The 15,494-nt window shown below is 43.2% G+C and overlaps 1 protein-coding gene across 8 annotated transcripts in view; it reads left to right on the top strand.

Annotated features, from left to right (window-relative positions):
- Positions 1-4,191: 4,191 nt before the first annotated feature.
- The window catches only part of UBR4 (ubiquitin protein ligase E3 component n-recognin 4), a 133,661-nt gene continuing 122,358 nt past the window's right edge, over positions 4,192-15,494 (top strand). For 6 of the 8 annotated variants that reach the window (XM_032863583.1, XM_032863585.1, XM_032863584.1 and 3 more), the window contains exons 1-7: positions 4,192-4,419; positions 11,732-11,829; positions 13,064-13,167; positions 13,956-14,085; positions 14,194-14,333; positions 15,050-15,152; positions 15,247-15,388. In XM_032863583.1, the coding sequence (XP_032719474.1) occupies positions 4,250-4,419; positions 11,732-11,829; positions 13,064-13,167; positions 13,956-14,085; positions 14,194-14,333; positions 15,050-15,152; positions 15,247-15,388 (887 nt within the window). In that variant the 5' untranslated portion in view covers positions 4,192-4,249. The remainder of the gene's footprint in view (positions 4,420-11,731; positions 11,830-13,063; positions 13,168-13,955; positions 14,086-14,193; positions 14,334-15,049; positions 15,153-15,246; positions 15,389-15,494) is intronic. The other 2 variants (XM_032863588.1, XM_032863581.1) reach the window with 1 other exon arrangement.

Below are 15,494 nucleotides of genomic sequence, written 5' to 3'. Positions count from 1 at the left end.
CAAGCTTTTAATTAATTAATTCACATTGGCTGTTACTGAACAGCATTGCAAATTTGGATGTTCATCTTATTATACTTTTAGTCATTTCCATTGTGCTCTTTTTTCCCTCAGTTTCCTGTAAGTCTTGCTTGCTGCTATTCTGTAAAACTGACATTCTATTCTAGTCCTTGCACAATTGCCAAAATTGCAAGAAGGCTGCAAGGCACATTTTCTTCTTTGTTTTAAATTCATACCATATAAGATGCAGTATTATGAGAAAAATAATCAATACTTGTGGATTACAAATGACTATACTATTACTAAATTGAATTAGGCTTCTAATCTATTTCCATATATATATATATATATATATTTTTTTTTTTTTTAAGATTTTATTTATTTGACAGACAGAGATCACAAGTAGGCAGAGAAGCAGACAGAGAGGAGGAAGCAGGTTCCCTGCTGAGCAGAGAGCTCGATGTGATGCGAGTCTCCATCCCAGGACCCTGGGATCATAACCCGAGCCTCCTGGGATCATAACCCGAGCCGAAGGCAGAGGCTTTAACCCACTGAGCCACCCAGGCGCCCCTCCTTATATTATAAAAAAAAAAAAAAGATTTTATTTATTTATTTATTTGTCAGAGAGGGAGAGAGAGAGTGTGTGCACAAGCAGAGGGAGAAGCAGGCTCCCTGCCGAGCAAGGAGCCTGACACAGGGCTCGATCCCAGGACTGTGGGATCATGACCCAAGTGGAAGGCAGACACCCTACTGACTGAGCCACTGGCGTGTCCCTAATTCCTTATATTCTTGAAGTTAAAGAAAAAAGAAAATCTCCCTTCAGAACGAATTACCAAAAAGGAGCAGCTCTCTCCGTTTGTAGCTGTTTTGCATTAGGAGTTTCCATAAAATATGCACTATTGGTTCTTGTAACTTTGTAAAAGCTGGAGAACAGACTGATCTCTGTTGTCCCTGGGAGTTAACTCCTGTGATTTACTTAAGTAACGGATAATGCACAACTCTTATCAGATGGAAATTTTTTTGAAATAAAAACTGCCAATATTTCTGGCTTTGAGGTTCCTGGAGTGAGTGACAATGACCTCTTGTTGTTTTCATTTTATTCATTTTATTTTGTTAAGAGATCTTTTAAGAATTTTATTTATTTATTAAGGGGGGAGAGTGACAGAATCTTAAGCAGGTTCCATGCTGAGTACAGAGCTTGATGGAGGGGGCTTGGTTTCATGACCCTGAGATCATGACCTGGGCCGAAATCAAGAGTTTGGTGCGCCTGGGTGGGGCTCAGTTGATTAGGTGCCTGCCTTCAGCTCAGGTCACGATCCTGGGGTCCTGGGATCGAGGACTGCATTGGGCTCCCTGCTCAGCGGAGAGTTCACTTTTCCCTCTCCCTCTGCCTGCCACTCTGCCTATTTGTGCTCTTTCTGTCAAGTAAAAAAAAAAATCTTTAAAGAGGGGAACCCTTAGGCTACTAAGCCACCCACGTCCCCTTTGTTTTTAGATTGAAGTATAATTTTTAACTGCTAAGGTGTACACATCATAACCATATAGTTGAATGAATATTGTGTGCATATCCATGTAATCATGACCCCTGTCAAGATACAGAATGTTTTTACTTCCCTGCGAATTTCTTCACACTTCCTCCTAGTCTGAGTTCCCACACTGATACCGTTCCGTCATGGCTGCTTAATTTTTTTCTTTCACTGCACTTCTTGTAATAGGACCATATCATACCTCTCTTTTGTAAGTTTTATTTTTTATTTTTTTTAAGATATTTTTTATTTGGGACGCCTGGGTGGCTCAGTTGGTTGAGCGGCTGCCTTCGGCTCAGGTCATGATCCCAGTGTCCTGGGATCGCGTCCCACATCGGGCTCCTTGCTCGGCAGGGAACCTGCTTCTCCCTCTGCCTCTGCCTGCCTCTCTGTCTGCCTGTGCTCGCTCGCTCTCTCTCCCTCTGTCCCTGACAAATAAGTAAATAAAATCTTTAAAAAAAAAAAAGATATTTTTTATTTATTTGACAGAAAGAGAGAGGTCACAAGTAGGCAGAGAGAGAGGAGGAAGCAGGCTCCCTGCTGAGCAGAGAGCCCGATGCAGGGCTTGATCCCAGGACCCTGGGACCATGACCTTGAGCTGAAGGCAGAAGCTTTAACCCACTGAGCCACCCAGGCGCCCCTCTTTTGTAAGTTTTAAAATTTTGGTTCCTTACCCAGCCACTTGGGATTAGAAGGAAACAAATATTTTAAATCCTTTAGTTACTAATTTACAAAAATTATTATTCTTTGGTTTCTATCTTATTTTCTGTACTAGAGTATTAGAAGCTTGTGTTTCCTCTAGAAGTCTTTTTTAGTCCTCTATGTATTGTGTTCCTTATATAAATTTAGAATGTGGAGGGGCACCGGGCTGGGTCAGTTGGTAGAGCATGTGACTCTTGATTCCATGGTCCTGAATTCAAGCCCTATGGTGGGTGCACAGTTTACTTAAAAAAAAAAAAAAATTAGAATGTGGATGCCATTCCAAATCTTTGCAGCAACACAAGAACACATCTCCAATACGGGAACTGATGTGGTATTTATAAGAAGGATCTTTGTTTTTTTTGAAGATTTTATTTATTTATTTGACCCAGAGCAAGACAGAGCACAATCAGGGGGAGCTGCAGAGGGAGAAGGAAAAGCAGACTCCCCATCTAGCAGGGAGCAAGATGTGGGGGCTAGATCCCAGGACCCTGGGATCATGACCTGAGCTGAAGGCAGACACTTAACGGACTGAACCACCAAGGCACCCCTGTAAAGATCTTAACCTGGAGTGCTTTCTCCAAATCTACGAGCCAGAAATATTAAAAAGTAATGCGAGTTTACATACAGGAGCAAATTTCCCATGATAGTCTGCATTTGCCTTTATACTCTCTTCCAGCTGTAGGTGGAGGGGGAAGGAGGGGAGCAGGAACTTTTGATCCTCTATTATTTCCTGAAACCTTTCCAAGAGAAGCTCTGCAGATTAATTTTGTCCTTTGGGTAAAACAAAGCTAATGTCCCAAGAGCCACTCTGAAGATTTTAAGCCTTCTCCTTCAGGCTCTGGCTCAGTATCTTGAATTAGCGCAATACTTACCGTTATAACTTTTTGTATGTTTAAGAAACCTGCTATTGTCCATTATTATCCCGAGAAAATAAAGGTAAATCTCTACGGTTATCATTAAAGCCACGTTTTCCTCCAAGAGTAGCCTTGACGGTATTTTATCCCTAATGCAAAATAGCTCTTTTCTGACTACAAGTGGAAATCGATCATCAGGTACCAATTTATCAGAATTACACAGGTAACAAAAGTCCATCCAAAACTTCGGGAAGAATTTCAGGGCTTCAGGATTTCAAACCATTCACAGTTCTTGCGAAGATGTCTTTATTTAGACAGATTGGGGGTCACAGGGCCTAGGGCTTGACGTCCTCCACTGACACGCCCCCCCCACCCCCGCCCGCCCAGAATGTCCTCGAAGCACGCATAGCTTTCCTTGAGCCAACTGTCAAGGCCAACTGCTTTTCCCTCTTAGATCTGGAACTCAGATCGCTATATTGGCAAAAAGCCCGTTATTAAAGCTTACATTCTTTCTTTGCTCGTAGAAAAATGCGGGAAACACAACCTGCCGGGACAAACTGCAAAGAGCCATGTAACATGCAAGCTAGTAATATTATTAGTGAGGGTAATCAAAACACAACAGGGATTTGGGACTAGTGACTGTAACAGCGAGAGGTGGCGCGGGGAGCAGAAAGTTTTGTAGACTACGTAGCGCTGTAGTATCACTTTGTGGGGGACATTCGGGAGGGAAGCAAGCGGGTGAGTGATCAGACTCTCGTCCTTAGCTGTCTCGGGTCGGGGCCACTATATCTCCAGATGCATAGCCTGTTCCGCTGTCCTGGTCTTTCTAACTTCAACCAAATCTCCAACTCAGCTTTCCCCGATGCCCCAGAGGCACATCACTCCCACCATCAGGAACGACTCCCAGCGCGCAGGCGCGGAGAGTACCGCCCACCGCCCCCCCCGCCACGCCTTCCTCTTAAGGCGTAAATCCTGCGCAGGCGCAGCTCCTCCGCGCGGTGCCACCCTTCTCCTGAGAGCTGAGGGAGGTCGCCCTGCGCGTCGCGTGTTTTGCTCTGCGACTGCGTCGCACAGTGAGACACACGGATTGCGTCACTTCCGCCCCCTCCCGGGAGGCGGCGCTGGGCCGGTGGCAAGCCCCCGAAGGGAGCCGCAGTAGTACGACGGAAGATGGCGACGAGCGGCGGCGAGGAGGCGGCGGCGCCGGCGCCCGGGGCCCCGGCGACCGGGGCTGACACAACCCCGGGCTGGGAGGTGGCGGTTCGGCCCTTGCTGTCTGCGTCCTATTCAGCCTTCGAGATGAAGGAGTTGCCGCAGCTGGTGGCCTCAGTCATCGAGAGGTACCGGGCGGCGGCCCCGGCGAGGCGGGCGCAGAGAGGGGGAGGGGAGGTCGTGCCGGATAGTCTAGACCGGCTTCCAGGGCCGCCTTCTGCTGCTGGGCGACCCCAGTCCCAGCCCCGGCTTCGGGACTCCCCGATCCAGGCGGACGAGGGCTTGTCCAGGGCTCCTTCCGCCGGTCCATGTAAATTATCGTGCCTCGATTTCCCTTCCGAGGAAAACTTTTGAAGACGCCCTCTTCAGAGGGCGTGGCTGGACCCGTTTGGGAGTGACTTCGGGACGCTTCGCGCTCTTCGGGGAATGTCCCCGGGGCTGCCCCCTGTGTTAAGGTCATAGCACTGATGAGTTTGCATTTCTTGCCCGCACTCATCCCCCCGGCCTGGGCCAGAGCGGAGCCTGGGGTTTAAATTGGAGATGTGCCACATAATTTAATAACGGTCTTTCCGTGGCGCTGTAATCACTGGGGGCACGTGCTGTTTCTGTGGCTGAAGCCACTAGTGACCACTCAGGACTTTGTTTTCAGGTTGCACTTACTGTATGTTGCTACTGTAACGGTCTTTGATGAAACCATTTCAGTGTTAGTCTGAGGTCATTTTCCCACAGAAACAGTGCCCTCGCTTGCGCGCGCGCTCCCTCTCAAAATAATTTTCAGGCTCTTACAAATGGGGTCATTTATTGGTTTGGTATTAAATCGCTTCGTCATTTTGTCCACAGTTCTTAGATCGTGATAGTTGTGTTCAACAAGGCCATGGTATCGGGATGCCTGTGTTTTCCTGACTTAACATTGCTCAGAGGAGTCTTTCATTGGTTTAATGGTAGACGTGCTTTCAAAGGGAGTCTCACTTTTATTTTGCTAGTCAGACCTTACTTCAACAATCTGCAATTGCTGACTGGGTCATTTTAGCTTCTTGCCAGCAAGGGTATATCTTAATGTCATCCAGGAGGTTAGAAATTGCTTTTTATTACTAAGGAAGGCCCATGACTTGACAGATTGTTTATTGCAGTTCCTGTTGTTAGGTTTGTGATGCTTTGGATGAAGGCTTTTTTTTTTTTTTTAAGTTATAGTAAAATAATGGCTGGGTTTGGTAGTTTTACTGTTAACTTTACAGATGGATTTTCCTATCTAATTCTTAAGCCCAGAATATTTTAAAGATGTAAGCAAGTATCAAGATACTGCTTTCCAGTTAGGTGGCCTCTTTTTTAACTGTTTTAAACATTTGGCTTGGCGGTATTTTTCCTACATTATACTCATCATGTGACTTGTAATGGATAATATACCACTCTAAAATATTTGCATTTATTTATTTATTTATTTCGAAGATTTTTTTTTTTTTTAAGATTTTATTTATTGATTTGACAGAGATCACAAGTAGGCAGAGAGGCAGGCAGAGGGAGAGGAGGAAGCAGGCCCCTGATGAGCAGAGAGCCCGATGCGGGGCTCGATCCCAGGACCCTGAAATCATGACCTGAGCCGAAGGCAGAGGCTTGACCCACTGAGCCACACAGGCGCCCCAAAGATTTTATTTTTAAGTTATCTCCACACCCAATGTGGGACTCGAATTCTCAAACCCAAGATCAAGACTCGCATGCCCCACTAAGTCAGCCAGCTGCCCATGCTTTTATGTGTGTGTGTTTTTTAAAAAGATTTATTTATTTATTTATTTGACAGATCACAAATCGGCAGAGAGGCAGGGAGAGAGAGAGAGGGGGAAGCAGGCTCCCTGCTGAGCAGAGAGCCCGATGTGGGGCTTGATCCCAGGACCCTGGGATCATGACCTGAGCCGAAGGCAGAGGCTTTAACCCACTGAGCCACCCAGGTGCCCCTGCTTTTATGTTTTTATGGACGTGACACCCTCCCATTCATCCGGTATTCCAGATCCATCTTTTTTTTTTTTTTTAAGATTTTACTTATTTATTTGACAGAGATCACAAGTAGGCAGAGAGACAGGCAGAGAGAGAGAGAGAGGAGGAAGCAGGCTCCCTGCTAAGCAGAGAACCCGATGTGGGGCTCGATCCCAGGACTCTGGGATCATGACCTGAGCCGAAGGCAGAGGCTTTAACCCACTGAACCACCCAGGCGCTCCCAGATCCATCTTTCTAAAACTATAATGGTTTAGCAACTCTGTCAAGCTTGTAGAAGGAGCCAAAACCGAATATATCAAACTAGGTTTGAATTTTGCCAAGTGAGTGACAGTGCCCCCTCGTGCACCCTAAGGTAATCAAGAGTTGCCTGGTTTGTAGACAGAAGTAAGAACTCTCTTCACGATTTAGGAAAGATATCCAAACTAATGGATGTTTAGTAACAAAAGCTTTTATTGTAAGGCAGGATCCCTGGAGTCTTGCTTCCGGTTTTGTTGCTCAATTCACTTCGAAAGGTGGTTCTATGTCCTCTTTAGGGTCTCTGAGAGGAATATGATCCTAAGAAAAGTTTTCAGAATACCTGGTTTACAAGTTCTTTACAGTAAAAAACAACCAAACCTACTAGTGTTCAGTTTGGTGTAGAGCAGAGGTCGGCATGCCTTTTTTTTTTTTTTTTTTAAAAAGGGCCAGAGGGTAAATATTTGCAGGCTGTACATTCTCTGCGTGGATTAGTCAACTCAGTCATTGTATAGCAAAAGCAGCCTTAACACAAGATGTAAGTGAATGGGTGTGGCTGTGTTCCACATCTTATTAGTGGACACTAAAATGTGAATTTCATATATTTATATGTCAGAAAATGTTTTTAACAGTTATTTTTCAGCCAAATAAACATTGCAAAAACCATTCTTAAATATGGGCTGTTAAAAAAACAGTGCCAGACCCTGGTTTGGAGCAGAAGTTAGTACCCTGCTATTCTGTTTCTCATAAGTTTTTGCCTTTCAAAAAAAAAAAAAAGTGGGGGGGGGCACCGTGGTATCTCCGTTGGTTAAACATCTGACTCTTGATTTCAGCTCAGGTCATGATCTGGTGGTGAGATGAAGCTCAGTGCAGAGTATGCTTGAGATTCTCTCTCCCTGCCCTCCCTGCTTGCACCTGCACTCTCTAAATAAATAAATAAGTCTTTATTAAAAAAATTTTTTTTAAAGAAGATTTTATTTATTTGGCAGTGAGAGTGAGAGCACAAGCAGGGGAGCAGCAGTAGGAGAGGGAGAAGCAGGCTCCCCGCTGAGCAGGGAGCCTGATGCAGGTTCCATTCCAGGACCCTGGGATCTTGACCTGAGCCAAAGACAGACGCTTAACTGACTAAGCCACCCAGGTGCCCCAATAAATAAAATCTTTAAAAAAAAATGAAATGAAGGTGTGAGAATTGTGGAAGTATTTCTTGAATATAAAGTTATTGCCATCGATCATAGGACCAGATCAGAGTCATCACTGTACAGATGCTGTGGAGGGCTTTGTTTTGAAGGTGATCAAAGGTTTAGTAGGTGCCTAGGCTGCTACTTCTGGGATTGCTGCTCTCATTTGGGATCCCCTTTCTGCTGTCATGACTGCCATCCATGTTTTCCTCCCTTCCCTCCAGAGACCTGTTTTTCTGTTGGAATCTGCTATTCTCTGCTTCCCTTTTAGATGTCCTGACTCCATCTTTGCCAGCTCTGCCTTCCTGTGTGAAAGCCCGCTCATTCATTGAATTCCTCCCTATTTGACCACTGGGGACGCTGACTTGCCCTGAGACTCCTCTGTGCTCCACCATTCCACTTGCCATCTCTAGTCTTTCAAACCTTTATAGTTGGAATTGAACTTTGGGTTTGAAGAAGAGGTAGATAACAATGTCTAGGTCTAGATCCTGTTAATTAAGTTTGACTTTGTAACCAGCTGTGAAACAAAGGGGGAATAGATTAGTATGGGTAAACTGGGAAACATACTTTCAAAAGTGTCCTTCTGTTTTTAAAAGAAAAACATACCTGAGTTTACTTAACAAGAAATTTATTTTCATTTCTACTGCCTTTTGCTAGCATTTGTTTTAATAGCAAGGATTAAAAATCTTTACAGTGCTCTTACTTTTCCAGACCAGAAATGGAGCTAGAATAAGCTCAGTGGAGCACGTGCCATATTTGGGATTAGTTAGTATAATTGTTGAATGTAACCTTGTATTTTAAGGTCCTGTCAAACACAGAATTCCTTTCATAACTCTGTGTGATATATGTTGGTGACCATGATTGTCATTGAACACTTTGACCTTTCATAGATTACAAAAAAAAAAAAAAAGTCCGTTTCCCATGAGCCAGTCCTTCCTAGGCTGTCCTGGCCTCTTAATGATGTCTCTTTCAGTCTCTGCCTCCCAGGTATTCGATAAAGTTTAGGCCAGAGAGACCTACTTGGGAAGGCGGAAGCTATTACAAAATCTCTATTAGATAGTGTTTGGTCATTTCCTAAATCTCTTGAAAGGGAGAAAGGGATACACTGGTGTCAAGCTTCTGTCAGGCTATAGGACAGAAGTTCATGATTGACCTACAGGAAAAAAAAAGCTTGCCACCAAATGATAGCGTGTAATTGTGAGGTTAGTCCTCATGGCTGGTTAATGTCTTATTGTACATTTACCACAAGTTTGTCAAGAGTGAAGGAGGTGCCGGAAAGCTTTTAGTTCTTTGGTTAAATGTGTGTTACTCTGTGACATACAGCAGATGTTCAGTAAGCATATATTTTTTTAATCTGTTTTTCTTAAATTGTATTCATTATGCTTACTTGTTTCCTGATCGTGTCATGAAACAGGCATAGTGGATTCTGTTCTTGGGAGTTTATGACTTTGATGAAGGGAAAGGGGTGTGTGGAGTTTCCATAGTTTAAAAAAACGATATAGATAGTATGGTGTCTGAGGGGGAGAAGGAAGGTGAATCTGTGTCTTTTATTTTGTCCTCTTGGCATTCCACCTCTTCCTGAAAAAAGCTAGATATTTCCAGACCTGAGCCAGTTATTTTTTACTTAGATGTCATATTAGATTTCTGTGATCAGACTGCTAGCTGCTGTCCCTTTGTTCTCTGCCTCACATTTATTTTGTATGGGATATAAGCATTTCAGATTCCCTGTTTTTCAGAAGTGTTTCAACCCCAGCGGTGTTGTGGTTGGAATGTTTGTTAGAAGAAGCAGATGTCTGAGGAAGATAGCTCGACCACCCAGAGGAGAGAGATATTTTTACCTATAAGTCTTATTTTCCTTTCTCTTTGTTATATTTGCCTGCGGTTCTTCATTCTTCCCCATTCCTACCTAACTTCTTGCCCTTTGTCCCATTTTTTCCATTTCTTTGAGTCTTCTGGTATCTTGGTGTTTTTCAGATTATTGGGGAATGAGGGTGGCAGCAAGTCTTTATTAGGCTACTCATACACACTTGTTTCTTTAAAATCAAGAGATATGATAATGTCCTTTGGGCCACATGTCCACATGTCCTACTCCCTCCTTCAAGTCTTTTCAAATTAATTTCCCCATGTTTATCCTTAGTTGCCCTAAGTAAACTGTAAGTGGAGCTTGAGAGTGCTGCAGTTTTTTGCATGCCAATGTCCATCTTTCTGCAAAGTACATTCTTGTTTCCTTGTTTTCTTTTTTTTTTTTTTTTAAGATTTTATTTATTTATTTGACAGACAGAGGTTACAAGTAGGCAAGAGAGGCAGGCAGGGAGAGAGAGGAGGAAGCAGGCTCTCCGCGGAGCAGAGAGCCCGATGTGGGGCTCGATCCTGGGACCCTGGGATCATGACCTGAGCCGAAAGCAGAGGCTTTAACCCACTGAGCCACCCAGGCGCCCCTTCTTCTTCTTTTTTTTTTTTAATTGGAATAAGGCAGTTGTGCATTTCTAGAGCAGGAAAATCACAAAGGGTCAACATTGAACCAGCCAATTAAATGAGTTTATTCTTGTATTATGGATGTATTTCATTATCTGAATGGAAATGAAAACAACAGAATAAGTTCATCCTTTGGGTGGGTAGTTTTTCTCTTAGTTCTAGTATGCCTGTTCAGCTAAAAAACATGGGGATAAGCAGCTCTGAGCTTTTGAAATAAAACAGAAGGTAAATGACTCAGTAAAATACATCAAATTACAGGGTGGGGAAACCTTAGAACAATGAGTAAGAAAATACAAGGACGAAAGTGAAAGAACAACTAAGTGTATGAGGTAGAAGCGGGAATTTAGTAGAAGTTTTCTGCTGAGTAGGATATGACCTCTACCAGTATGATGGCCATGAAGTTGAGCATTACAAGTGTTTAAAGGTTTTTGTTTCCTCTTTTTTTGTCCACCTGACAAGTAGAAATGATCCTTGGTGGGCAGGAAAGCCCTTACACATCATAGATGCTCCATAAATATTTTTTCTTGGTGAAGCAGTTATTCTAAGATAAGGAACTGATCTTTGATAAATCCCCATTTATCCTAGATAAATCCCCACATAGCAGAGTGTTTGCAATGCCAGACTCGTAAGTGCTATTTGAGGTGATTCATCACTCACACCAGCACCTCCCCAGTATTGAACTTCTCTTTTTGGCTCTTATGTTGATTTGGCAAGGGGATAGAGTCCTGACTGTGTACATTTCCCTTCAGAGTCTGATACTGGCTGGAGAATTAACTCACTGAGGAAGCTGTTTAGCCACAGCCTTCCGTTCTTTCCATTTAATAAGATATGTTTTGTTTTATTTTATTTTGTTTTCATTGTCTTCTTGTTTCATGCGTTGTGGATTAGCATCTGATTTGCTAGAATTACATAAATGTATAGTTTTAAGATTTACGGGCTCTAGATTTTCATAGAAGAGGGCATTTCCTCAGCTCAGGATAAGGGATATGGTTAAAATCCCTGAATTTTTTGAGATCTAGCTGTGTCCTGGTTGGAGATGGGGGGCGTGGGGAGACAGGAGAGCTCTGGTACCTGGTGAGTTTTGGGTTTTAACATTGATCAGGTGATTTTTTCCCTGAACTGTTGATTCTTGCATTATGGACTGGTCTTGTTTGGTCTTCAAAATGGGTTATGATGACCTTTATTCCCATTAACAGTATTTTGAGTGTTCTTGGTCTACTCCCTTTTGGCCAGCACATAATATTACTCGCTTTTGGTCTTTGGCAACCAGTAATATAAGACAAAATGGCATCCTGTTATGTTTTAACTTGTACTTCTTTAATTCTAAGTGAGTGTGAAAATGATTATTGCCTGTTAGCCTTTGCCACTCCTTAAGCCTGACGCACCTTGAGCAAGGTGCTTACATTCAATTTGCTGAGCTTCCCTTTCTCAATCTTGAACATAGGGATGGTAACGGTGCCTCCCAAATGGGGCTGCTGTAAGTACCGTAATGCCTGTGAAGGGGTAGGGTGTCTGGCGGATAGGAAACACTAAGTAAATGCTAGCTGAATTATTTTCTTTGCAGTGAATCCGAAATCCTGCACCACGAGAAGCAGTACGAGCCCTTCTACTCCTCTTTTGTTGCACTTTCCACACACTATATCACAACAGTTTGCAGCCTCAGTGAGTATTCCATGCTTGTCACTCCCTTCTGAGGGCTTCAGGATGGGGGGTACGGTTGTGTCTTCTCTTTGCAGGTGTCTGAACAGGTTTTTAACGAAGTCTGTTTTAACACTCCTAACCTGTTCACCCAGCAGTGGAGACCGCTGTCAGTCTGATAAGGCTCTGGAAGTTCCTTTACATAGGCCAGCCAAGAGGGATTTGCAGAGTACTTGGTTTGGATGTCTGCTTTGTAATCTATTAAGTTAAACTGTACCTTCTTAATCAAAAGCATTTTATTGGTTTCATACATGCACATGTAATTACTAGTGTGTTCGTTTCTGGGGGTTGAGGGGGGATGGGCGGACGCCAGCTTGAGGTTTGGATACCACTGATGGAGGCACTATTCTTTATTTGGTTTTGGTGAGAAAGTAAATTCTCCTTTTGTATTCTCTAGTATGTCAAGGGATTTCAATTTCAGTTCCTCATCTTTTAAACTTTTTTTTACTCTTATTTTCTGCTATTTCTGAATTTTTACATTTTTACTTGCTTAAAAAAGTCCTTTAAAAAAAAAAAAAACTAACTCAGAGTTCTTAAGAATTCGAATTATTTACCTAAATAGTTTGCTAAGCAAGTAAAATGAAAGGAAGCTATAAGGTTGCTGGGTAACTGTTGTGTGCTGTGGTGTTTATTAACACCACAGGCTACTGGTGGAGGAATCACTTTTAGCTTGAAGAAATTTTGTGTAGGGAACCTCTTGTAAAAGACATTTAGAACCTATGGGAAAGGAGAAGTAGTATATTCTAGTAGTTAAGAGCTTGAACTCTAGAGCCAGACTTCCTGGATTTGATTCTAGCCCTGTGACTTTGGGCAAGTCATTTAACCTCTCTATGGTGTAATTTCCCTACCTGTTATGAAAAAGAGGGGGAGGGGGTAACAATAATACCTACTCAAAATGTTGGTTTAAGGATTCAGTGGGTTAGTATATTTGAAGTGTTTGGTACTTACTGTGTTGTATTTCCTATTATAATGAATTTCCAGTAAATGTGAGATAGATGGATCTAGAAGCAGTGGATGGTATCAGTGCCAGGATGCCTTTGTTTGGCCCTTGGATGGCTGGTTCTGAATGATTGTTGTTATGGAATGGTGCTGGGAATGCTGGACACAGAGCTTGGGAGTTGTCTGGTTTGATGTGCTAGCCATGAGGCTGACCAAGCTGTGACAGTTTGAGGTTAAGTCAAGCCCATTTCTTTCTCAGTTCCCCGGAACCAGCTTCAGTCGGTGGCAGCAGCCTGTAAAGTCCTGATTGAGTTTTCTCTCCTGCGTTTGGAGAATCCAGATGAGGCTTGTGCCGTGTCCCAGGTGAGAGTGACGGGTTCATTTGTGGCCCTTATTTTGAGGTAGGACTCTGACACACTAGTAGCATGATGGAGAAGGGTGGTATAGAGCAGGGATTGGTGAACTTTTCCTGTAACAGGCCAGATAGTGAACAATTTGCTGACCATTTGGTCCCTTTTGCAACTAGTCTCTGTCTTTTAAACTCTGCCTTTGTAGTATGAAAGCAGCCACAGACAATACATAAATGAAAAAGCATAGTTGTGGTTCAGTAAACGTAATTTGCAAAAGCAGACAGTGGGCTGAATTGGAGCTGTGGTTCACCAGCCTCTGGTATAGAGGGCTGCAGAGGATTTTGCAATGATTGCAAACTTCCATGTTTCCAGGGGTCAGGCAAATAACATAGATGGGTGAAGTGTGCCAGTTGAAAAGGGTGCCCGACCCAGCTGTAAAGGGCCAATCACTGGATAGCTCCAGTCAGTCGTTGCCAGATAGAGGTGGAGACTCAGTTGCTGTATCTTGTGAATTATTGAGAAAGATAAGAAATCTGGATTTGTCTGTTGAACCTTCCATGTTTTAAAAAGTTAACTGTAACTTCAAGTAAAAAAATAACAATCCAACAACAACACTGCGAGCATAGTACGACGAATTTGCAAACCAGATAGGGTCTGAGGACCATCAGCTTGTGATCTCTGCTTTAGTGTTTTCCCTGATTTCAGTTTTTGATATGATCCTGAATTTGGCCCTGTGCCAGTGAGAAGTCCCAAAAGAGTAGTATCTTCTGAAAGACATATTTGACTTTGTTTTCTTTTCAGAAACACTTGATTCTCCTCATCAAGGGCCTGTGTACTGGCTGTAGTCGACTAGACAGGACTGAAATTATCACGTTCACAGCAATGATGAAATCAGCCAAGCTGCCACAGACGGTGAAGACACTCTCAGACGGTGAGCCTTTGCTTGCCAGACCTAGATCTTTGCTTCCCTGGCCAACTTTTCCTGCTTTGGCTTCTGGTGGCACTCTGCTCATCCTTGTTTTTGGTTTTATATTTACAGTGGAAGATCAAAAAGAACTGGCCTCACCTGTAAGCCCAGAGCTGAGGCAGAAGGAGGTACAGATGAATTTTTTGAATCAGTTGACGTCGGTTTTCAACCCTAGAACTGTAGCATCACCACCCATAGGTCCACAGACTCCGGTGAGTTACTCTACCCAAACGTCCTCATCCCTTGGAGCTTTTAAGATGATAATACTAGAGAAAAGTAACAATTGTATCTGATATTTGTGATGTAAAATGATGTATTTGCCTAGGGTAGAAAGAAATAGAAGAATACAAACCAAAAAGAAAAAAACGCTGTGATTTTCTTTCTACTGTTGATATATATTTTTTTAAATTTTATTTATTTATTTGACAGAGATCACAAGCAGGCAGAGAGGTAGGCAGAGAGAGAGGAGGAAGCAGGCTCCCCACTGAGCAGAGAGCCCAACCCAGGGTTCCATCCCAGAACCCTGGGATCGTGACCTGAGCCGAAGGCAGAGGCTTTAACCCACTGAGCCACCCAGGCGCCCCTCTACTGTTGATATTATTTTGATGATCATTCTTCTAAAATTTCTCAATGCAAATAAGCAGATATAAAAGACACATACAGTTTTCTGTAAAAGGCATCACACTCTCTATTAGTTGTAGAATATATGTATCTTCAAGCTCTATATTTTTCTCCTCCCCTTGGGAAAATAACTTGTATTTTCCCTAGCATTAGTGAGGGATTCCCCTCCTCATTAACTGGGAATTCTGAAGAGTATCCATAGACCTTCTGCTTAGTTTGGGCTCTTGCTTAGATTCTGAACTGGAGGGCCGTTGTCAGCAGGTGATAATATCATGATAGGCCTTTCACATCCTTTGTTTCTCTTCAGGCTGAAGGGGAAAATGATGAGCAGTCATCCACAGATCAAGCCTCTGCTATCAAAACCAAGAATGTGTTTATAGCTCAGAATGTGGCTAGTCTTCAAGAGCTTGGTAAGACTCTTAATTGTTGTCCTAAAGCTGGTTTCTCTGCTTTCAAAAATTCCGTTAAATGGAATTGTAAGGTCGAGCCTTGTCACTAATGCAGGTGGCTCTGAGAAGCTCCTGCGCGTGTGTTTGAACCTGCCCTATTTCCTGCGCTACATCAATCGGTTTCAAGATGCAGTGTTGGCCAATTCTTTCTTCATCATGCCGGCCACAGTAGCAGATGCCACTGCTGTTCGGAATGGGTAAGGTGCTCCGGGATGTGTGCTTTACCTTCTAAAGCTGCTCCGAGAGAAACTGGGTAGTTGTTTATGGCATGCCAACTTTCTTTAATTATCAGATTATAGAAGC

The sequence above is a fragment of the Lontra canadensis genome, unplaced genomic scaffold (genome assembly GCF_010015895.1).
Source record: "Lontra canadensis isolate GAN:19392208 unplaced genomic scaffold, GSC_riverotter_1.0 scaffold25, whole genome shotgun sequence".
Taxonomy (NCBI): domain Eukaryota; kingdom Metazoa; phylum Chordata; class Mammalia; order Carnivora; family Mustelidae; genus Lontra; species Lontra canadensis.
The sequence above is the reverse complement of the archived record's forward strand: the minus strand, read 5'-3'. Positions and strand labels throughout refer to the sequence as shown.